The 23,678-nt window shown below is 43.4% G+C and overlaps 1 protein-coding gene across 4 annotated transcripts in view; it reads left to right on the plus strand.

The window, feature by feature from the left end:
- Positions 1–2,338: 2,338 nt before the first annotated feature.
- The window catches only part of Atg5 (autophagy related 5), a 133,065-nt gene continuing 111,725 nt past the window's right edge, over positions 2,339–23,678 (plus strand). The window contains exons 1-2 of one of the 4 annotated variants that reach the window (XR_006638170.1): positions 2,339–2,441; positions 23,024–23,189. Coding sequence is in view for 3 of the 4 variants with exons in the window: in XM_045155291.1 (XP_045011226.1) it covers positions 23,082–23,189 (108 nt within the window). In the remaining variant the exon portion in view is untranslated. Of the gene's footprint in view, positions 2,442–2,555; positions 2,671–23,023; positions 23,190–23,678 lie in introns of those variants that run through there. The other 3 variants (XM_045155291.1, XM_045155288.1, XM_045155290.1) reach the window with 3 other exon arrangements.

Genomic DNA, 23,678 nt, shown 5'->3' on the forward strand with positions numbered 1-23,678 from the left:
TTTGTATTTCTTTTTAAAAATCGTGTGTGTGCATGTGTGTGTACGTGCATGCACATGTGCTTGTGTGTATTTATAAATGCAGGGGTATGTGTGCCACAGCTTCTGGCATAAATTTTATGTGGAATCTGAACTCAGATACTTAGAGTAACACAGCAGGTACTATACCAACTGAGCCATCTCTCTAGCCCTTGCATCTCATTTGAGAACTATTTATTCAGTTCACTAGCCAATTTATTGATTGGGTGATTATTTTTGATGTTTAATTTTTGCAATTATAATCCAGATGTCAATCGTCTGATACACAATTGGCAAAGATTATTTTCCTATTCTGTAGGTGGTCTTTTCACTCAGTTCGTTGCTATATAAAACCTTTTAATTTGACATAATCACGTTTGTCAATTCTTGGGGTTATTTCCTGTATTATTGGCTTCCTTTTCAGAAAGTCCTTCCCAATATCTCGAAGTGTTTTTACCTGTTTTTTTCTATCTGTTTCAAAGGGCCATCTTACATTAAGGGTTTTGATCCGTTTGAATTGATCTTTTTTAAGTATTTTATTTGTGTGTAAGAGACACAGAGACGGGGGGGGGGGGAGAGATAAAGGGAATAGGTGCACCAGGGCCTCTAGCTATTTTAAATAACTCCAGACTCATGCACCGTGGCATTTGGCTTTATGGGGGAACTAAGGAATCAAACCTAGGTCCTTTGGCTTTTCCGGCAAGCACCTTAACCACTAAACAATCTCTCCAACCCTGAATTGATTTTTGTAGGGTTGAAAGATAGGGATCCAGTTTTCCCAGCATCATTTATTGACGAGAGTGTCTTTTTTCCAATGTGTGTTTTTAACACCTTTGCAAAAAAAAAAAAAAAATAGATGGCAGTAGCTGTGTGGATTTGTTTCCAGGATCCTCTATTATGACCCACTGGTCTACATGCCTGTTTTTTTTTTTTTCAGTCCCGTACGTTTATTTTATTTATTTGCAGAGAGTGACAGAAAGTAAAAGGAGGATGCTACTACAAAGGAACTCCAGATGCTCTGTCACTTTATTCATTTGGGTTTACATGGGCTCTGGGGAGTCTAACCTGGTTGTTAGGCTTTGGCTGAGTCATCCCCCCCAAATTATACTACTCCTCTAGTATAATTTGAAGTCAGGTTTTGTGATACCTACAGCAGTATATATATATTTTCTGCTTAGGATTGCTTTGGCTATTTGGGGTCTTTTGCTTCCATGTAAATTTTAAGATTACTTTCTTCTAATTCTGTAAAGAATGCTGTAGGAATTTTTGTGGGAAGTGCACTGAATCTGTAGATGACTTTTGGTAATATAGCTATGGTTTTTTTTTACAGTCAGGTTTGCATTGCTGGCAGAAAACATCTGACCAAGATCAGCTTGCGGGAAAGAAAGGGCTTATTTTGGTTTACAGACACGAGGGGAAGCTCCAAGATAGCAGGGGAAAATGATGGCATGAGCAGAGGGTACACATCACCTCCTCACCAACATCAGATGGACCACAGCAACAGGAAAGTGTGCCAAGCATTGGCAAGGGGAAACTGGCTACAATACCCATAAGCCCCACCCCCAACAATACACCACCTCCAGGAGGCTTTCATTCCCAAATCTCCATCAGTTGGGAACCCTAGCATTCAGGACACCTACGTTTATGGAGGACACCTGAATCAAACCACCACAGTTACAAAATCAATTCTACCAATTCTTGAGCATTGTAAGGCTTTCCATCTTTTAGTGTCTTCTTCACTTTCTTTCTACAGTGTTTTAAAATTTCATTGTGGGGCTGGAGAGCTGGCTGCCTGGTGCTTGCTTCCAAAGCATGATGACCCGGGTTCGACTCACAGGCACGCACATAAAGCCATATCTGGAGTTCTTCCGCAATGGCAGGAGGCCCTTGGTGCGTCCATACTCATCACTACATAACCCAAAAAAGTCACTTTCAAAGCTAGCATTTCAATAGTACTGCTTTGCGATGTCAAGAAAAGATGCTACGCTCACGGCAACGCCAGGATGTGTCAGAATTTCTTATCTGTTCCTACAGAACCGTCACACTGATCCACGCCAACACCAGAGGCGTAGAGACCATCCACAGCGCTAGCGTTCGGCGGTCAGGCGCTCCACTCGGTCTGCGCATGCTCACGAGCGGCTGCGGCCTCCCGCCGGGGTTGGGCCCAACTCCGAGGACCGAGCGTAGGCCACGTGGGGTCTCGTGACGTCATCTCTGGGCGCCGAGGGTGACTGGACGCGGTGGGCTTCCCGGCTCGCAGCGGTGCGGGTTGTGTGTTCAGCTAGGTAGCGGAGGGCGGAAGTGGCCGCGGGCTCGGCGCCGGTGCTTTGTGCGGCTGCGCGGCTCTGGGGACTTGTGCTCCCGCGCGGCGGCGGAGTGAGGGTCAGGCGGGCAGCGCCGGGCGGGAGCCGGAGCCGGCGCTTCGGGTAGGGGCGTGTGCGTGCGTGCGTGCGTGCGTGCGTGCATGTCTCGGGGCGAGGAAGTGCCGGAGCGCGGCCGGCCGGGCGCAGGCCGGGAGGGGTGCTGAGGAGGCTGGGCGGCGGCGAGGGAGGGCGTGCACCCGGGCGGCGACGGCGAGGAAGGTGGCTTCTCCGTCCCTGGGCCCCGGGGCCAGCCTGTGCCGCCCTCTGGGACGTGTGTCAGCTCCTCGCCAAGGTAGGATGGAGCGTCGAGTGCCAGGCTCAAGTTCGGGAAGCCGCATTTGTCATGGAAGCTGTTCAAACCTGTCAGGGCGCGCGAGGGACCCCGGGCGATTTTCTCTCTCTGGCGTTCTTTACGTGTCATTTATTCAGAGTGATACTATCTGGTGAAGAGCACTTGAACAGACTTAAGTTCCACTTCGGGTCACGTTCAGTGGCTGCTCAGACTTGAGGCACCTAGGAAATTGAGTTGGGGCTGCGTTCTTCTGAGGAGAAGCATACTGTGTTTCGGTTCTCCGAACCTTGGGATCCATCAGACAGCAGCTGAACGCTCAAGACTTAGCAGCATTCGCCCCATCAGTTTCCGGAGTCGTTGGGGCTGAGTACTTAGATCCAAATGAAATACTTGTAATTTCAGCAATTGCGGGTTGAATTCTGAATTTGAAAATAAGGATGTGGGTCTGAGGGTTATACATACTTTTGAGGGTTAGGGAGATGGCTCAGTGTGAAAGGTGATTGCAAAGCCTGCTGGCCCCATGTTCAATTCCCAGCACCCACGTAAAGCCAGCCACAGAGGTGATGCAAGCATCTGGGGTTCATTTGCAGTGGCAAGAGACTTGTGTTTCTTATTCCCGCAAACAAATAAATAAACATAAATATTTTCAAAATAAATATGTGCTTTGAGCTGGGTGTGGGGATCCATGCCTGTCATCCCAGCACTGAGGAGGTGGAGGCAGGAGGAGGATCAGGAGTCTGGGGGGTGAGGGGCAGGGTGTTAGACTGTCTCCAAAACCAAACAGCAACTACAAAAGAAACAGCTTAGCATTCACAAGGCCCTGGGTTTGATTCTGAGCAGCATTGAAAACAACACTGCTACTACTACTAATAAAGGCAATACTTGGGAAGCTGAGGTAGGAGAAAATCTGAGGTTGAGGCCAGCCTAGACTACAGAATGAGGTCTTGTCCCACAAACGAAACCAAACCACACCAAACAAATGTGCTTTGAGGGAGAATCAAACTATGGATATGGGCTTTTAGAATATTGCATTCATACTTGGGGTTTGTCTTTATTAATTTCACAAATATTGAGTACCTGGCACTGGGTAAAATAGTAAACAGCACAATAAAAGTCCCTGACATTGTGAAGTTTACATTGAGGATGGGGAAGTGAAGACACCAAATTTAAAGTGTATGTCCAGGGGATAGAAAGTACTAGAGAAAAGACAAACCAATAAAAGAGAATGAAGAAGGCTGGTGGGATGTGGAGGAGACAGTATCGGTGGCCATGGAAAAGAGACCTGAGTGAAGACCTAAACGTAATGAAGTGCCAATAGGGAGAAAGCCATTGGCACTACTACAGAGAACCTGAGATCAGAGCATGCCAGGTAGTTTGGATGGAAAAGAATGAGTAGAAGGAAGAATACTGAGGTAGAAATGGGGCAAGGTTATGTAGTGCCTGTGGGACTTTGTAAGAATCAAGAGACTGACCTAAAGGGTTGATTACTATGTTGACTGTGTACAGAGCAGGCAGGAATGATAACTGCTAGCAGGCCATTTCATTAATCCATTTAAATTAAAGGTGACTTAGGTGTGGTATGGATAGGGGAGATACTTGGGAATGACGAGTTGTAAACTTGTTTCTAAGCTAGAGTGGTCAGATAGGGAAGAATGGTTAGTGGTAGTTTCAAGGTTTGTGGCCAGAGCAGCTCAAGAATGGAATCACTACTTAGTGAAATGGAGAAGACCACAGAGTATTAAGGAAGGGAGAGGAGGAAGAGCTGAAGTCATTTTCAGTTGTGCACATGTTATACTTCCAAATGGCAATGTCATTATGCAGTCATATACTTATGTGAATCAAGCTCATAAGTCTGAGCAGAAGACGTAAGTGAAGTCTAAAGGAATGGGGCCAGGACTGAGCCCTGATGCATTTCACCATTTAGGTGATTTACAACATTCGCCCTTTGCTCTCTACCCAGGGTGGGGTAGTTCAGAAACCCCTCTTGAGAATTCCTGATCTACAGTAACAGTATAGAAGAACATAGAAAGCAAGGCCATTGGCTGAGAGGGAGAGGAAGGAGATTTGGAAATCTGAGGGAGGAAGACGTTTGTTAATAGTGATATAGTAATGTGAGGGGATAGATGGATCGAGGAATGTAGGAACACTAGACATGCTTGTGGTATTTGAACATAAAGGAGACCAGTGACTATACATTATTATTCCTCTTTTCTGACCTAGGGCCTAGTGCTCTACCACTGAGCTGTGTTCCCCAGCCTGTGTTTTACTTGGTTTTGAGAAAAGATCTCACTGAGTTGCCCAGGCTTGTCTTGAATTTACTCTATAACATAGTTGAGCCTTGAACTTGTGACACTCCTGTAGTACTTGGGATTACAGGCCTTTACCAGCAGGCCTGGCCAGCAAACATTATTTTAGTTGTTTACAACCTTAGTGTTTTTGCATTTTAAATAATTTCTAGGTAGTTGGGGACTTTGCAAAAATAGGCAGATAATGTTAGAGGTTTTTTTTTTTCGAGGTAGGGTCTCACTCTAGCCCAGGCTGACCTGGAATTCACTGTGGAGCCTCAGGGTGGCCTCGAACTCATGACGATCCTCCTACTTCTGCCTCCCGAGTGCTGGGATTAAAGGCGTGCGCCACCATGCCTGGCTGTTAGAGTATTTTTATCATACTGGATATTTGCTGAATGATTGATTAACATGTTAACTGGGCATTTTGTCTCAAGTTGAACTGTATATAGAAATAGAACTGTTAGGAAGCTCCAGTCCTCCAGAAGCTTTCTTCTAGATGTTGCATATGGGTTGGGATTTCTCTATCTGCAAAATTGGATCGATAGTAGCAGTGGTATAATGTCCATGGGAACAATTGTAAAACGATACACTTAGTTGGATTTAAAGGGTGATTTTACTGATTTGGAGAAGTGCTTAGGTGCAAGAGTTTCTTCACTAGTTAGATTTATGTATTTGTTTCCCTTATCATTTAACAATAATTGCAAAGCTTGGTATGTACTAATTATGTTAATTGGGAGTAAGAAGGTAAGCATTTAATTTTATTGTTGCTATCAAGCATCTCCTTTAAAGTGGAGAGAGGCAAGAGACAGAAATAGAAAATGGCTATGCTTCCTAGTCCATGGTACTAAAGAAGTAATTAGATTGCAGGCTGTTTAGGGGAAAGCTTCCCAAGAAGCAACATAATAAACTGACTCTTTAAGGTATTATAAGTTGTTTAGTACCAAGCATGGATTCTCTCCCATTGAGTGCCTTCATTCAGAGGCAGTTGGTCACTCCCATAACAGTCATGCCACTATTGCACTAGTGGGTACATCTTGCCTAGCTAGTTGGTTATGTGTTAGGTTCTCTTGCTTGGGTAAGACTGTTGATGACTGTTCTCCCTCAACAGCTTGCATAGTGCCTTCTACCCCAGTGGAAGCTAGCTAGAAAGAAAGTTTTTCCAGTTTAATTCTGTCTTGATTTCTCTGTATCCTGTAGCTGAATTATGTAGTATCTTCAGCAGCAGTTTCAAGCTTTCTGATTCTGGTGGGCATTTGAGAGCAGTGGCAATAACTTATATTGTTTTGGGACCTCATGGGCTTCCCTGACTAACAACTCACTGGGAGGTGTCTCACTCCAGGCACTGGGATTTTCCTTTAATGTTGGATGGCATCTGGGAGCAGCATTATTCACCCAAGCAGGGTACTTCTGTTCAAGTTAGTTTTAGAAATTATATATCAATATATTTAAACATTTTATTTATTTAACTTATTTCTGTGCATATATGTGTGTTTGAACATGCCAGGCCTCTTGCCACTTCAGGTGAACACCAGATGCTTGCATTACTTTTTGGGTCCAGCTAATGTGGGTGAATCCAAGCTGGCAGGCTTTGAAAGTAAGTGCCTTTAACTATTGAGCAATCTTATCTTCCCAGCTCATGCTTCTATGTTTTCTTTAAATACTTTTTCTATTTTTATTTATTGGGGTGGTGGCAGAATGGGTATGCCAGGGCCTTTAGCTGCTGCAAACAAATTCCAGACACATGTATCTCTTTGTGCATCTGGCTTATGTGGGTCCTGGGGAATTGAACCTGGGTCCTTTGGCTTTCTAGACAAGTGCCTTAACCATTAAGCCACCTCTCTAGTCCCCAATTCTATTTTTTAACAAGATAACAAAGAAGTAGGTTTCTATATGGCTTCATGCCACTTCCATCCCTGCTTAAACCTTCCCACCCCTAATATTCCACACCTGTCCTTTTTATTTATTTTATTATTATTAGTTATATACACAGTGTTTATACAGCCATGTTGGTATCATTCTTAGCCTCCTCCCTCCACAGGGACCCTCCTTGTTAGGGAATGTGGGTCATGCATTGTGGGGTTAGACATCAGTTATGGGTAAGAGGCAATATATCTGTGCATAATGTCCCAACGTGGCTCTAGCAAATTTTCTGCTTCCTCTTCCATGAATTTCCATGAGCCATGGTGAGTTCGTTTTAGGTCTACTTCAGTGATGAGGTCTTGGGAGCCTCTGTGTCTCTGGTTTGGTAGGAGTTGAGTGTTCTATGAGTGTTACTCCCTTACCCTTGTGCTGGTACCAGGTTCACCAAGAAAGCAGCACTCTTGCTCATTTCTTCAATTACTCTATGGTTTCTTCAGCTGGGGCCCTGGTGAGACATGATGGGCTGATTCTCTCCTCAGAATCTCCATCCATCTGAAAAAGAGAAGCAGATTCTGCAATAGAGAGTGAAGTTAGTGCCAGATAAATGGGGTAACCATTATTATTTTAGAGAGAATTTAATAGGTGTAGGCCCTCTTGTAGCTGACGATTGGTGGGAGCTTGATAGTGGAGAGTGTGCTTACTTTTTGGATATGGTTCTGTCTTGTTTCCCAGAACCAGCTATGGGTTCCATTCCACTGAATGGATCCCTTAGCCAAATCAAGAACAGTTGGTTACCCACCATAGCTATGCGCCACTATTGCACCTATGTGAGAATCACATCAGGTTGTTTTCCGCTGAGTAGCTTAGATCACTAGTTACTTGGACAGATGTTGGTCATTTTCCCCCAGTCTCTCATGTAGAACCTTCTGGCATTAGACAAGCTAACTGTCTGGGAACTCTCTATCAGATTCCAGCCAGGTTACTCCATGTTCTGTACCAGCAGCATATGGTTTCTTCGGCAGTAGGGTCTTACCAATAACCTTTGCACACTTGTACTTTAAAAAAATATATTTATTTGCAAGGGAATTAGAGAGAGAGAGAGAGAAAGAGAGAGAAAATATATAGGTGCGCCAGGGCCTCTAGCCACTGCCCACTGCAAATGAACCCCAAGATGTATGCACCATTTTGTGCATCTGGCTTTACGTGGGTACTAGGGAATTAAACCCAGGCTGTTATGTTTTATAGGCAAGTGCTTTAACTGCTGGACCATCTCTCCAGCCCTACCCCTCTACTTTCATATCACATGTGTTCTAATCAGGTAGTTGTGGCTGAGGACATCTTAGACCCTGGGGAAGAAGGTTACTGCTGTTTAGCTAAGTGAAAGTGTTGTGTCCATCAAACTGTCTTCTAAACATTTATGTTTATGCCCATTGATTAGTGCTGTTCTCAACCTTCTTTTTGTAGTGGTCATTTACTACTGGGGAGACTCAAATTCATCAGACTGTTGATAATATGTGACTTTTAAAAAATTGTTTGTTCATTTGCAAGGAGAGTGGAGGAGAGAATGAGTATGGGCATGCCATGGCCTTTTCCTACTGCACATGAACTCCAGAGGCATGTACCACTTTGTGCATCTGGCTTGATGTGGGTACTGAGGAATCAAACCTGGGTCAGCAGGCTCTTTACAAATAAGTGCCTTTAACCATTGAGCAATCTTCTTAGCCTAGGAATAAGTGACTCTTGAGTGGAACATCTGTATCACCCCTTCATGGCTCAAGGAGCATTGCAGAAGAAGGGGCAAAACAAATGATATGGGAGATGGCTTAAGGTGCTTGCCTGCAAAATGTAAGGGCCCATGTTCAACTCTCCAGATCCCTTGTTAAGCCAGATGCACAAAGGTGAAGTGGTACAAGCATCTGGCATTTGATTGAAGTGGCTGAGGCCATGGCATGCCAATTCTCATTCTTTCTCTCTCTCAAATTAAAAAAAAAAGTTAAAGCCAGAAGGGTGGGAAGAGTGTGGTGGGAACGTGGTCATCGCATTCATGAACTCACTGTGGCTTTTGTTACCTGCATAAGACCTGTACAAGGTTGGGCTGGTCAACATTGCATCATTATAGATGATGGAGGAGCTCATGGGGCCTGACTCCTTCCCTGATGAGTTATTGGCAGTTAGTGATTGCTGGGAGAAGGAAAGACATTATCCTTAGTGGTGTACCCACTGGTACATTGTGGGTCCCTAGTTCCTCAGGAAGCTGTTGCACACTGTCTCCTCAGAGGTGTCCAGGCAACTGTGGAGCAGGGTCTTGAGTGGCTGTGAGTGTAACGTGAAGAAACACCTGGGAGACAGCTTCAGAGAATATAGCTCGTTTATTTGTCAGGGGACTGAGTTTTTTTTTTTTTAATTTTTTTTGTTCATTTTTATTTATTTGAGAGTGACAGAGAGGAGATAGAGACAGGCAGAGAGAGAGAATGGGCATGCCAGGGCCTCCAGACACTGCAAACAAACTCCAGACACATGCACCCCCTTGTGCCTCTGCTAACGTGGGTCCTGGGGAGTCGAGCCTCGAACCTGGGTCCTTAGGCTTCACCGGCAAGCGCTTAACCGCTAAGCCACCTCTCCAGTCCAGGACTGAGTTTTTATAAGCAGTTGAGAGAGCAGTGGGAAGAGGGTACTAAGGGGATTGGTGGGTTCAAAAGTTGCTTGCCATGTCTAGTTGGTATATAGGGACATTCGTAGAGAAAGAGTCAGGTGATCTATGTAGTGGTGGGAAGAGGTATAGGGTCCGGGTTGCAGGGGATGGTCTGTGTGAAGGCTGCTGGCTGATACCATATAAGAGTTTTTCCTAGGCAACTTGCCAATGATCATAGGACTATGAGTGAAGCCTAAGTCTTATCAGGACATCCAGGTGCCCTGGGCTGGGGGAGAGGGAGTGGCCCTACTCCTGCTGGTCTCAGGCCTGGGATCCAGGCTCACTTAGACCCCAGGGGTATAGGAGTCTTATTCCTGCCAGTCCTGGGACCTGAGATATGTCTGGAGTTCAGTCTGCTGTGACTTGTGTAGCCTGGGGCCCTAGTATCTGATAGCAAGGTCTGCTTTATCCCGAGCCTGTGTCCCACAGTAAATTGCTTGTGCTTCTGTAAATAAGACCCCACCCATGCTCATGAAGCAATCTTTTTTTTTTTTTTAACAGAGAGAGAGTGAGGGAGGGAGGGAGGGAGGGAGGGAGGGGGAGGGAGAGAGAGACAATGAGAATGGGCACACCAGGGCCTCCAGTCACTGCAATCGAACTCCAGACGCATGTGGGTCCTGGGGAATTGAACCTCGGTCCTTTGGCTTTGCAGGCAAACGCCTTAACCCCTTAACCGCTAAGCCATATCTCCAGCCCAAAGCAATCTTTTTCACCCCCCCCCCCCTTTTTCTGAGGCAAAGATGGAAGCTTTTATTCTGGAAAAGCACAAGCTGCCAGGACTTACTCTCAAGAGAGGAACACAGCCAACTTTGAAATTACAGACTATGGGCTATATAGAGCTCTTCAGTTGGGGGAAGGTGAGGAAGGGAAAAGAAGTCCTTTGTTCTTTACATTTGCCATTTTAAATAGTTTGGGTGTGAGACTAGAACAGTGACCAGGTGACCTGGGAGATAAGGAGGTAGGAAATCATGACCTGGGGGATTGTTGGGCAAGGAAGGGATGATGGCTGGGTGGTTCCTTGACTAATGCAGATGACCCACTTCCTTATGTCTCTGTTGCTGTCCTGCTGTGACTCTTATTTTTTTGTCCTGACCTAACATTCCAGTCTTTTGTTAATGATAAGACATGAAGGTTAATTTTTTCATGCTGACAAAAAAGGCAGTGAATTCTTATGGGAGAGGCTGGATAATACAGTCAATGGGTCTCCCTTCATGGCAGGTGATGGGGAGGCAGTTTCATGGTGGCTAGAGGTGGCAGAGTGGTGAGATCAATAGCGCCAGTGTAGCATGTTGTTATGACTTGGTCCTGAGTGAAACAGAGGCTTCTCGTATCATCCCTGTATTGAGCTGGCTTCGAGGCAGTCTCTGGCAGACACCTGTTATAGAGAGATGGGCTTTGTGCACCCTGTGAGAAGACAGATGGAAGAATGCAGTAGCTTGTTACTCTGGTCAACAGCTATGACATCAAAATGCCAGGTGTAAAGGGAGGCTAAGTGTTCAGAGGCGAGGGATGGAGGGCTTGGGGCAAGAGACAGGAGGCAGAGGGTCATTTTGGGATCAGGGGAAGAGAACACAAGAGTTTTTCAAGATAGGGTCTCACTGTAGCCCAGGCTACATGCAGCAATCTTAATGAAATTCAGTGGGTTGCCAAAACAAAGAAAAAAGACATCAAAGTAGGTGTGGGTCTAGTTGGGAAGAAGAAGGAGTTCAGGGAGAGGTGATGAGACAGTAATAGGAGGTGAATGTGATCAAAATACTTTATATACATGTGTAAAAATTTCCAGTACCAACTTAAAAATAAGAAAGAAAAGAAAAAAAAAGTTATTCAAAATTTAAGGACTTGGGTCTGGAAAGATGGCTTAACAGTTAAGAAGCTTGTCTGCAAAGCCTAATGACCCAGGTTCAGTTCCCCAGGACCCACATAAGCCAGTTGCACAAAGTAGCACATGTGTCTAGAGTTTGTTTGCAGCAGCTAGAGGCCCTGGCATGCTTGTTCTCTCTCTCTCTGTCTCTTTGTCTTTCTTGCTCTCAAAATAAATAAATAAATTAATAAAAAATAGTTTTAAGGTGCTGGCCAAAAGAAGAAGGAATGTTCCAACTGAGGATGCATGGGAACATGAGAAAAGTGCATATTGAGTCAATCAGACCTACATAGATTGCCATGTGCCACCTGTGCCCTATTAATGCTAGAATTATCTTTATTTTGCAGGTAGAAGATTAAGAAAGGATGGGGTTGTTGTATATGGAAACTCAGCTAGTAGATGGAAGTCAGGGCTTAAACTATGTCAATCTGATTTTATATACAGTAGTGGTTTGACTCAGCTGTCCCCCATAAACTTAGGTGTTCTGGATGCTAGGTCCCCAGCTGATGGCAATTGGAAATTGAAGCCTCCCAGAGGTAGTGCATAGTTGGGGGCCAGCTTATGGGTGTTATAGCCAGCTTCCCCATCCCAGTGTTTGGCACACTGTCCTGTTGCTATGGTCCACCTTATGTTGGCTAGGGGGTGATGTCCACCCTTTGCTCATGTCATCGTTTTCCCTGCCATCATGGAGCTTCCCTTCCAGTCTGTAAGCCAAAATAAACCTCTTTTTTTCCCCACAAGCTGCTCATGGTTGGGTGATTTCTACCAGTAATATGAATCTGACTACAACACATAAGTCTCTCAACTGCTTCCTTGTGTTGCCTTCTGTTAATATTTTTTCTTTTAAAATTTTTATTTATTTATTTATTTATTTTTCCAGATTTTTTATTAACAACTTCCATGATTATAAAAAAATCCCATGGTAATACCCTCCCTCCCCCCCCTTCCCCTTTGAAACTCCATTTTCCCCATCTCAGTCTCTCTTCTATTTTGATGTCATGATCTTTTCCTCCTATTATGATGGTCTTGTGTAGGTAGTGTCAGGCATTGTGAGGTCATGGATATCCAGGCCATTTTGTGTCTGGTGGGAGCACGTTGTAAGGAGTCCTACCCTTCCTTTGGTTCTTACATTCTTTCTGCCACCTCTCTGTCAGTGGACCTTGAGCCTTGGAAGGTGTGAGAGATATTCAAATACTGAGCACTCTGGTCACTTCTTTCCAGCACCATGATGCCTTCTGAGTCATCTCAAGGTCACTGCCATCTGCAAAGGAAAAAGTTTCTCTACCAAAAGTGAGAGTAGCATTAATATAAGGGTATGAACATTAGGAGAAGTGCTTACTGGGCAGTTTGATAAGCATAGTATATACATTTAGCCAGACAGCAGCAGATGTTACACCCTTAGGGCTCATGACTACCCCTGTTTGAAGTGTTCAGTATCAGGGATGTATTCCCTCCCATGGAGCAGGCCTTCAGTCCAATTAGAGGGCAGTTGGTTTTCACCATGACAGATGTGCCACTATTGCACCCATTGGCTCATTTGGCCTGGCTGGCCAAATGTAAGGCTTGCAGTGTCCACTGTTGAGTATCTTCACTGGTGTTTTCTCTTTGTCCCGTTGAGCTGCATGCAGAATGCCTTTTTCCAGCTTTCTGTCAGCTTGTCTACATGGAGGTTATCAGCTCAGTTCCAGCAGGATTCCTCAGTGACCTTGCAGCCCAAGTATGTGGAGTCTTCAGCAATAGGGTCTTACCATCTATTCCTGGTGGGAAACTAAGGGCCTCGGCAATGGCCTATAATGTTTTGGGGGCATTAGGGACCTCCCTGACCAACAACTCATTGGAAGTTATCCCATCCCTGGCACTGAAAAGCCTTCTGTTAGTATTTAAATGTTCTCTACCCTTGTTCTTATCTCTTCCTTGGAAAGACTCAGGTCAGTTTCACAAATGCACTACTGCCACTGTAGGTCTAGCACTCATTTTGTTATGCATTAGTTGCTGAGGTTGTCTCCTGGCTAGTGTCTCCTTTTGTGCATGCTGCCAGGTACTTGGTTCTTCACCATTCTGAAACCTTGTAGGCTCTCTGGGCTGTTGGATAAAATTGATACTGCCCCAGTCTTTGAAGTGGGGTATTTCATGATTTTTCATAGACTTTAAAGGAATATGCTTGTGTTACCTAGCATGTGTGTCTGTTATTATACTAGGCACCTTGGATTTTTTTTTCTCATATAATTTTGTGACTTTCATACTCCACTTCATAGGTAAAGAAAATTGAGGCTTAATGAAGAAATAGACTAGGATCATTTGTGACATTGAGATATGTCACACTGTTAGCTCACTCGTGATCTCCATGATCTCTTACTCTAAGCCCAAATTTCAGTTTGTTCCTCCTTTGTATTTCCTGCTGATTTCCCCTTCATGGAATACAGGTAGTTGTTAACTTCCTGCAGTTCAGTTTAAGACTTTTTCCACCTTATGATGATGTACTTGGAGCAGAAACTCCTTGAAAAGTTGTAGTTGTTTTTGAGACAGGGTCTTGCCATGTAGCAGCCTTATAACCTATGTAGCTTAGACTGGCCTTGAACTTGTGATCTTCTTACCTCAGCCTCCTAAGTACTGGGATTACTGTGTGCCACCATTTCTGGTAAATTAAAATGTCCCCTGGAGCTGGAGAAATGGCTCAGAGGTTAAGGAATTTGTCTGAAAAGCCTAATGGCCTGGGTTTGATTCCCCCGTACCTGTATAAAGCCAGATGCCCAAAATGGCACATGCCTCTGGAGTTTGTTTGCCTCTGCTGGAGGCACCAGTCCTCTCTCTGCACATTTCTCTTCTATTTCTCTGCTTGTAAATCAACAGATACATTTTTTAAACAGCTGAGTGTAGAGGCACATACCTTAAAAAAAGATCCCCTTAGGGCTGGGGGTGGAACCCAGGCCTCAAACATGTTAGGCAAATACCACTACTGAGCTATATATATAGCTCATATTTGCAATTTTAAATGTTGACATTCAAATCAGCTAGCCATATGTGGTATGTTGCTTTCTTGTGATGGCTGGCAGTTGTGGCAAGTTGTGAGGGTTCACCAGGGTTAGTAGTTACACTCTCCATGTATTGTGTTGCTAAGCTGTGATGTTCAGTTGCTTAGGAGTATGAAATGCATTTTCCACTTATGGATTCTTTATGGTGTGGCTCTTATTTTTATTATCTTTTAGCTTTGTTTTTGAGACAAGGTATCATGTAGCCTAGGCTGGCCTTGAATTTGGTGTGTAGCTAAGGATGGACTTGAACTTCCAATTCTCCTATCTTTACCCTGGAATTACAGTCATGTATCACCATGCCTGGCATTGACATTTCAATGCATGTTTTGTGTTGTTTTGTTTTATGTTTTTTTTTTTCAAGGTAGGGTTTTACTCTAGCCCAGGGTGACCTGAAATTCACTGTGTAGTCTCAGGTTGTTCTTGAACCCACTCTGCCTTCTGAGTGCTAGGATTAAAGGCATGTGCCACCAAACCTGGTTTAACTTGTGTTTTTTTTTTTTTTTAATTTTTTTTGTTCATTTTTTATTTATTTATTTGAGAGTGACAGAGAGAGAGAGAGAGAGAGAGAGAGAGATTGAGAACGGGCGCGCCAGGGCCTCCAGCCACTGCAAACGAACTCCAGACGCGTGCGCCCCCTTGTGCATCTGGCTAACGTGGGACCTGGGGAACCGAGCCTCGAACCAGGGTCCTTAGGCTTCACAGGCAAGTGCTTAACTGCTAAGCCATCTCTCCAGCCCTAACTTGTGTTTTTATTAGTACCTAGTCCACTGTAGGTTCTAAACTTGACTTCCTCTGTCAGTTCTGAGTATTGTAAAATTCTTTGGATGCTACAGGTACACTAACATTTAATTCCTTTCTCTCCTCAGAAAAGCTCTTAAAATGTAACATCTAATTGATTTCTGTATTGACCTTGGACAAAGGGGACCTTGATTAGAAGGGATGTCAGAAAAACAGTACAGCACGATGAAAAGAATGGGATTAGGAACGCTTCTGTGGTTTCCAGTTTAGACTTTTTTTTAAGTCACAAATTTTATTTTATTATTTTAATTTACTTATTTGCATGTGCTAGGATATGGATGCCAGTTGCTGTGCCACTCTTTCCTACATGGGTGTTTGGGAATTGAACCCATGCTGACAGGCTTTGCAAAGAAACACCTTTAACCCCTGAGTCATCTTCCCAGATCCAGCCACAAGACTTTAGAAAATGTTTCAACCTTTCATCTCAAATTTTAAAATGGGAACATGTAGGCTTGTGTATATCAAATGTGAGGTAACATAAAATATATAGTGTTTCTGGAAATTAAAAAAAAAATACACCAAGTGTGGGCATGGAGACTCATGCCTTGTAATCCCAGTACTTGGAAGAGATAGGTGGATCAAGAGTTCAAGGCCAGCCTCTACTACATAGTTTGTTTGAGGCCAGCCTAGACTTCAGAGACACTGTTCAAGCCTCCCCTTCCAGAAAATACTATTGTTTTACTTTTATCTAATCTGACTTACCTCATTTTTGGAGGATTCATGTACTCTTTGAAGCAAACTTAAATCCAGGCAAAATTTTTGGGTGCCTTTATTCTAGACAGTGTTCCAAGAAGTGAAAAGATGTGTGAAACACAGTCCTTTTCCCCAAGGAAATGCATTGCTGTCTGTGTTCTGAGGCACCTACATACAAATGAATGTCTTTAGTGCAAGTTTGTAATTACTGAAGTGGAGGAAAAAGTAAAAGTACAGTGAGGAGAGCCGGGCGTGGTGGCCCACACCTTTAATCCCAGTACTCGGGAGGCTGAGGTAGGAGGATCACTGTGAGTTTGAGGCCACCCTGAGACTAAATAGTGAATTCCAGGTCAGCCTGGGCTAGAGGGAGAACCTACCTCAAAAATAAATAAATAAATAAATAAAACAAAACAAAACAAACAAAAAAGTGCAGTGAGGAAAGGAAGCACTCTACCTTTCATGCATAGAAGGAAGGTTGTCTAGAGATGTCCATTTGGGACATAGTACCATGTGCAAAAGCATGTAGGAGACTGGAAGTGCATGCGTGGTACAGTTCATCTTGAAATTATTATATTTTCTGAACAAAAAGCAGGAGTATTTTTGTGTTTTATGTTTGTTTGTTTTTCAAGGTAGGGTCTTGTTCTAGCCTAGGCTGACCTGGAATTCACTGTGTAGTCTCCTTAGGCTGGCCTGGAACTCATGGTGATCCTCCTGCCTCTGCCTTCCGAGTACTGAAATTAAAGGTATATGCCACCATGCCCAGTACAGGGAGAAAGAGAAGTAGGAGGAGGAGGAAGAGAGGAGAGAGGAAGAAAGAATATGGGTATTTGGTTTTATGTGGGTACTGGAGAATCAAACTCAGGTCTTTAGGCTTTGCAGACAAATGCCTTAACAGCTGAGTCATCTCTGTAGCCCAAAGGGTGTTTTTTTTTTATTTTAAGGTATTTTGTGTTCACCTACCACATGTCATATATATAGCTGGGCATGTATTTGTTGTCTATATTGAGTATTTTAGCAGTATGCTTGATGTGTAATTTTTAGCTGTTGCTTTCCTTTATTCTTATTTTATAATGCTTTTTTTTTGGTGTTAGGTATTGAACCAAGGACTTTATGCAGACTGAATCAGTTGCTCTGTCACTGAGCTACAGCCCTAATCCCCCAGCCCCTCCCTATTTTTAAAAATATTTTTATTGTTTTATTTTATTTATTTGAGAAAGGGGGACAGACAGAAAAAGGGAAAGGGCATGCCAGGGCCTCCTGCCACTGCAAATAAACTTTGTGTACTGGGGATTCAAATCACAGTGTTGTTAGTCTTTGCAGGCAGGCACCTTAACTGCTGAGCCATCTCTCCAGCCAGAGACTGGGTTTTATTGTGCAGTCCAGGCTGGCCTAGAACTTGTAGTTCTTGCCTCTTCCTCCCAAGTGCTGAATTTACAATTGTGTGCTGCATGTGTCACTTGTTATATTCTCATATCTAAGTGCTAATTTACCATTTTCAGGTGAGATTACATAGCTTATATCATCAATTTTGCATTTATATTTTTAGTTAAGTATATTAGAATGGAAACCTTCATAAAACTTAAGTTGAATGTTTATTATGATCAAGGCAGTCAGTGACCTTATTTGTATCTCACAGATCCATTAGGTAGTTTGTTTTGCAAAATTTATGTCAATACTGAGACATTATGCCTTTAATTACCATAGCTTAGTCAACTAATTACCTTGATGTCCTATAAAGCATGATGCTGAGCATGGGAGGCCCGCCTGGGCTACACTGTGAGACCCTTTCTAAATGAACAAAAACTAGGGCTGGAGAGATGGCTTAGTGGTTAAGGTACTTGCCTATGATGACTGAGGTCCCAGGTTTGATTCCCCAGGACCCATGTAAGCTAAATGTACAAGGTGGTGTACATGTCTGGAGTTAATTTGCAGCGGCTGGAAGCCCTGGCATGCCCATTCTCTCTCTCAGATAAATATAATACAAATATTAGAAAAGAAAACAGTGATTATAAAAAAAATTAAAAAGTAGTGTCTTATGCCTTTAATCCCAGCACTTTTGAGGCTGAAATAAGAGGATCACCTTGACTTCAAGGCTAGCCTGGATTTGAGTGAATTTCAGGTGTACCTCAGTAAGAACCTGCCTCAACAAAGATAAAAAAACCTCTTGAAAACCAAAAACATACAATGATACTAGTTTATTTTGGGGGGAGAGAGGGAAGAGGAGGTTTGAGGTAGGGTCTCCCAGGCTGACCTTTAACTCACTCTGTAGTTTCAGGGCAGCCATAAACTCACAGCATCCTCCTACCTCTGCCTCCTAAGTGCTGGGATTAAAGGCATGTGCCGCCATACCTAGTATTTTTTATTGGGTTTAACCTAAAATTGAAATCCTACTACAGGATGTTCATAGATGTGGCTGGAACACAAGGTTTTAAAACCCATATCTAGTTGGTTTTTGTGGTAGTTTCCCTTTCCTGGTGGGCTCAGAAACCAAGCAGAGAATGTTAGCCATTTATTTTTCCTCTTCTGACCTGTGAAAGGAAGAAGCAACAGAGAATGACCTGGAAGGAAAGAGCAGGATGGTCAAGGGCTCTGGCAGCTTAACTGGGGAGAGAAGGAGCCATACCACATACATGGTATTTTGGTTTGTGGTGATCCCTGCCTATTAATAGACACATCTCAAATGCTGTTCTGGACTCTGACCAACCAGGTCATTATTTCATGGGAAGAAGGGAAGAGCCTCTTACAGGGCCATACTCATTTTAAGTTTGAATTGCCTTCATTTATATTTTCTACCTGCTTCTGAGAAGAAAATCATCCAGTGTGACATATTGACAGTACCTTTTTGTTTTTTGGCAGCAATGAGGATTGAATCCAGTATCTTGAGGTTAGTGCTGGTGAATTTAAGGGGAAACCAGCCAATGTAGATTGTTGTTACTATTTTTTGTGGTACTAAGGATTGAACCTAAGGTATCACACATGCTAGGCAAGCATTTTACGACCAAGTTATATCTCCAGAACTCTTTTTTGTTTTATTTTTATTTATTTATTTATTTGAGAGTGACAGACAGAGAGAAAGAGGCAGATAGAGAGAGAGAGAGTGAATGGGTGTGCCAGGGCCTCTAGCCACTGCAAACAAATTCCAGACACGTGTGCCCCTTTGTGCATCTGGCTAATGTGGGTCCTGGAAAATTGAGCCTCAAACTGGGGTCCTTAGGCTTCACAGGCAAGTGCTTAACCACTAAGCCATCTCTCCATCCCTATCTCCAGAACTCTTTTTTACTTGGTATTTTTTTTTAAATCATTTATTTATTTGAAAAAGAGAGAGGGGGGAATGGAGGGAAAGACAGAAAGATGGAGACAGGGGCTGGAGAGATGGCTTAACAGTTAAGGTGCTTGCCCGCAAAGCCTAATGACCCAGGTTCAATTCCCCTGTACCCACATAAGGCCAGATACACAAAGTGGAGCATGCATGTGGAGTTCATTTGTAGTGGCTGGAGGCCCTGGAACATCTGTTCTCTCTATCTTTTCAATTTCTCTCTGCTTACAAATAAATAAAAGTATTAAAAAGAAAGAAAGACACACAGAGAGAAACAGTGTCCCTTTGCTGCTGCAAATGAGCTCTAGGCACATGTACCACTTTGTATATCTGCCTTTACTTGGGTCCTAGGGAATTGAACCTTGGCTGGCAGGCTTTGCATGCAAGCACCTTTAGCCCGGGAGCCATCTCCCTCACTTCTGCTTTCCATTTTAGTTATTTCTTTTAGAGGTAGAGTCTCACTCTAGCTTGGCTGACTTGGAACTCATTCTGTAGTTCTAGGCTGGCCTTGAACTCACAGCAATCCTCCTACCTCTGCCTTCAGAGTACTGGGATTTAAGGTGTGCGCCACTACGCCAGGCCTTATTATCTTGATTTATTTTAGAGAATATACTGCAAACAAACTCCAGACACATGCACCACTTTGTGTATCTGCCTGTATATGGGTCCAGTGAATTGAACCCAGGCCATCATGCTTTACCGTGCCATCTCTGCAGCCCTATGTTCTATTTTTTAAAAATATTTGAAGAGGGCTAGAGAGATGGCTTAGTGGTTAAGCGTTGCCTGTGAAGCCTAAGGACCCCGGTTCGAGGCTCGATTCCCCAGCACCCACATTAGCCAGATGCACAAGGGGGCACACGCATCTGGAATTCGTTTGCAGTGGCTGGAGGCCCTGGCACGCCCATTCTCTCTCTCTCTATCTGCCTCTTTCTGTCTCTCTGTCACACTTATAAAAATGAGTAAAAAAATATTTGAAGAGAGTAAATATGTTTGCCCCAGGGTCTCTTGCTCCTGCAAATGAACTGTATGTATGTATGTATGTATGTATGTATGTATGTATGTATGTGTGTGTATATGTGTGTGTATATGTGTTTTTCAAGGTAGTGGCTTGTTCTAGCCTAGGCTGACCTGGAATTCACTTTGTAGTTTCAGGGTGACCTCCAGCACTTGACAACCCTCCTGCCTTGTCCACTCAAGTGCTGGATCAAAGGTGTGCTCCGCCATAAAAAAACATTTTATTTATTTATTTATTGGAGAGAGACAGAGAGAATGGGTGCACAAAAAGGCCTCTAGCTACTACAAAAAGGCTCCAGATGCATGCACCATTTTGTGCATCTGGCTTTTCATGAGTATTGGGGAGTTGAACCCGGGTCATTAAGCTTTGCAGGCAGGAGCCTTAACCACTGAGCCATCTCTTCAGCCCCATGTTTGGATTTTGAAGTCTATCACTATGGAACTACAGGGAATTTATATAGATATGTCATATGCTCAAAAATCATTGGATGTATTTTATAAAAGTTTAAATGCTGCTATGAAAAGAACCCTGGTTTCAGTTTAAATACCTCAGTTCTTATCCTGAATTTGCTGTTGCCTAGCATTTTGATAATGGGCACATTTTCCCCCCCTCCTTTTTCAGTTTACTTGTGGATAATATTGCATCTGGCTGGTCTCCAACTTTCTTTTTTTTTTTTTTTTTTTTGAGGTAGGGTCTCACTCCAGTCCAGGCTGACCTGGAATTCACTATGCAGTCTCAGGGTGGCCTCAGACTCATAATGGTCCACCTTCCTCTGCCTCCTGAGTGCTGGGACTAAAGGTGTGCGTCACCATACCCCACTGGTCTCCAACTTTTTTCCTTGGTTAATTGATGGCTGTCTTAATATTCTTGGCATTGGTTGGGGGAAGAGAATAAAGAAGACAAGCTCCTTGAATATAACTCAGTGTTGATCATTGATACATGTCTAGACTCGTAATTCTGGGGGCATCACATCATTATTTAGAATTTTTCCTGTGGGGGCGGGAGAGATGGTTTAGTAATGCAGGCGTTTGCCTGCAAATCCTAAGGATCCATGTTCAACTCTCCAGGTCTCACATAAGGCAGATGCACAAGATGATGCAAGGGTGTACATGTGTACAAGGTGGTGCATGCACCTGGAGTTTGAATGCAATGTCTGCAGGCCCTAGCATGCTAATTCTCAATTCTTTCTCTCTCTCATTAAAAAAAAATACAGAGAGGGCTGGAGAGATGGCTTAGCGGTTAAGTGCTTGCCTATGAAGCCTAAGGACCCCGGTTCGAGGCTCAATTCCCCAGGACCCATGTTAGCCAAATGCACAAGGGGATGCGTACGTCTGGAGTTCATTAGCAGTGGCTGTAGGCCCTGGTGTGCCCATTCTCTCTCTCTCTCTCTATCTGCCCCTTTCTCCCTCTGTCTCTCTCAAATGAATAAATAAAAATTGAATAAAATTTAAAAAAATACAGAGGGCTGGAGAGATGACTTAGTGGTTAAGGCACATGCCTGCAAAGCCTAAGGATCTAGGTTTGATTCTCCAGGTCCCATGTAAGCCAGATGTACATGGTGGTGCCTGTGTCTGGAATTCGTTTGCAGTGGCTAGAAGCCCTGGTGTGCCTATTCTCCCTTCCCTCCTTCCTCCCTTGCTCCTTCCCTCCCTTCCTTCCTCCCTCCCTCCCTCTACCTCTGTCTCTAATAAATAAATAAAAATTAAAAAAATTACAGAAAAATAAAAAATTGATGTGCCATATTTTGACAAATTATATATTTGAAAGTTGGAGCAAGATGTAGGAAATATTTATTTTAAAAAAATATTTTATTTGTGAGAGAGAAGCAGATAGAAAGAATAGGCATGTTAGGGCCTCTAGCTGCTGCAAATGAACTCTAGACACATGTGCCATCTTGTGCATCTGGCTTTATATGGGTGCTGGAAAATTGAACCTGGGTCTTTACGTTTTACAGACAAGTGTCTTAACTGCTTAACCATCTCTCCAGCCTGAGGAAATACTCTTTTAGTAGACTGAATCCAGGTACTCTGAGTTACTCAAAGCATTATTATCTGCAGTATTTATTTTCCATTTACTCCCATGGGATACTGTGTTGCCTAGCTGTAGAGAGCCCTGGAGGGCACTTGAGTAGTGCACAGATCTAGAGCCCTACCCTGCCATCTTTCCCTTGTCTTCCTGCCACGCCCACTTTGCCCTACTTCCATGCCCACATTTCCATTTGCAGGTTTTGTGCTGTCTTGTTTTTGAGATAAGATCTCTGGTTGGGCTGGAGAGGTGGTTTAGCGGTTAAGCGCTTGCCTATGAAGCCTAAGGACCCTGGTTCAAGGCTCGATTCCCCAGGACCCATGTTAGCTGGATGCACAAGGGGGCGCACGCGTCTGAAGTTTGTTCACAGTGGCTGGTGGCCCTGGTGCACCAATTCTCTCTCTTTCTCTGTCTCTCTCTCTTTCTCTCTCTCTGCCTCTTTCTCTCTGTCTGTCGCTCTCAAATAAATAAAAATAAGCAAAAAAAAAAAGATCTCTGGTAGTTTACACTGGCCTTGATCTCACTATTTAGCTGAGGATGACCTTGAACTCCTTTTTTTTTCTTTTGCTTTGTTGTTGTTTAAAGAGATGGCCCCAAATTCTTGGATTCAAGCAGTCCTCTAGCCTCCTGAGTAATTTGGACTATAGGTCTGTGCCACTGTGTTTGGCTTGGTCATGTATTTTTTTTAATGTGAAATTTAATAGCGTTCATTTCTTTCTTTAACTTTTTCCTCATCCTTCTAAGGGTCTCATAATGCTCTTCATTGTTTGCAGTTTGGCTTTGGTTGAAGAAAGAACTTAGCCTATATGTACTGCTTTACCTGCTGGAAGCATGACAGATGACAAAGATGTTCTTCGAGATGTGTGGTTTGGACGAATCCCAACGTGCTTCACCCTGTATCAGGATGAGATGACTGAAAGGGAAGCAGAACCATACTATGTAAGTACCATACTTTGTACTCAGAAGCTGTTAGTCAACATTTTATGTACAACTAATCCATGTTTTGGGAAAAATTAGAAGACAGAAGAAGCTAAAAGAAGGAAATAAAAATTTTCTCTAATCCTTATCACTCAGAGTAAAAAAAAAAATCACTACTGATACACTGATAAACCTTCTGGATTTCCTTTTTTCTTTAAAATTTTATTGTTAACTTCTATAAATATAAACAGTATATCATGATCATAATCCCTTCCTACCACTCTCCTTTTCCCCCTCTAAAATCTCCCCCTCTACTGAATCCATCCCTTTTTTTCTAACTAGTCTGTCTTCTATTTTGATGTCATCATTTTTCCCCCCCCTATTATCGAGGTCTTGTATAGGTAGTGTCAGCCAATGTGAGAACATGAATATCAGGGCCACTTTGTAGGTGGATGACAGTATTGTGAGCATTTCTCTCCTTCATTTGGCTCTTAAAATCTTTCTGCTACT

This window comes from Jaculus jaculus, chromosome 7, assembly GCF_020740685.1.
Source record: "Jaculus jaculus isolate mJacJac1 chromosome 7, mJacJac1.mat.Y.cur, whole genome shotgun sequence".
NCBI lineage: Eukaryota > Metazoa > Chordata > Mammalia > Rodentia > Dipodidae > Jaculus > Jaculus jaculus.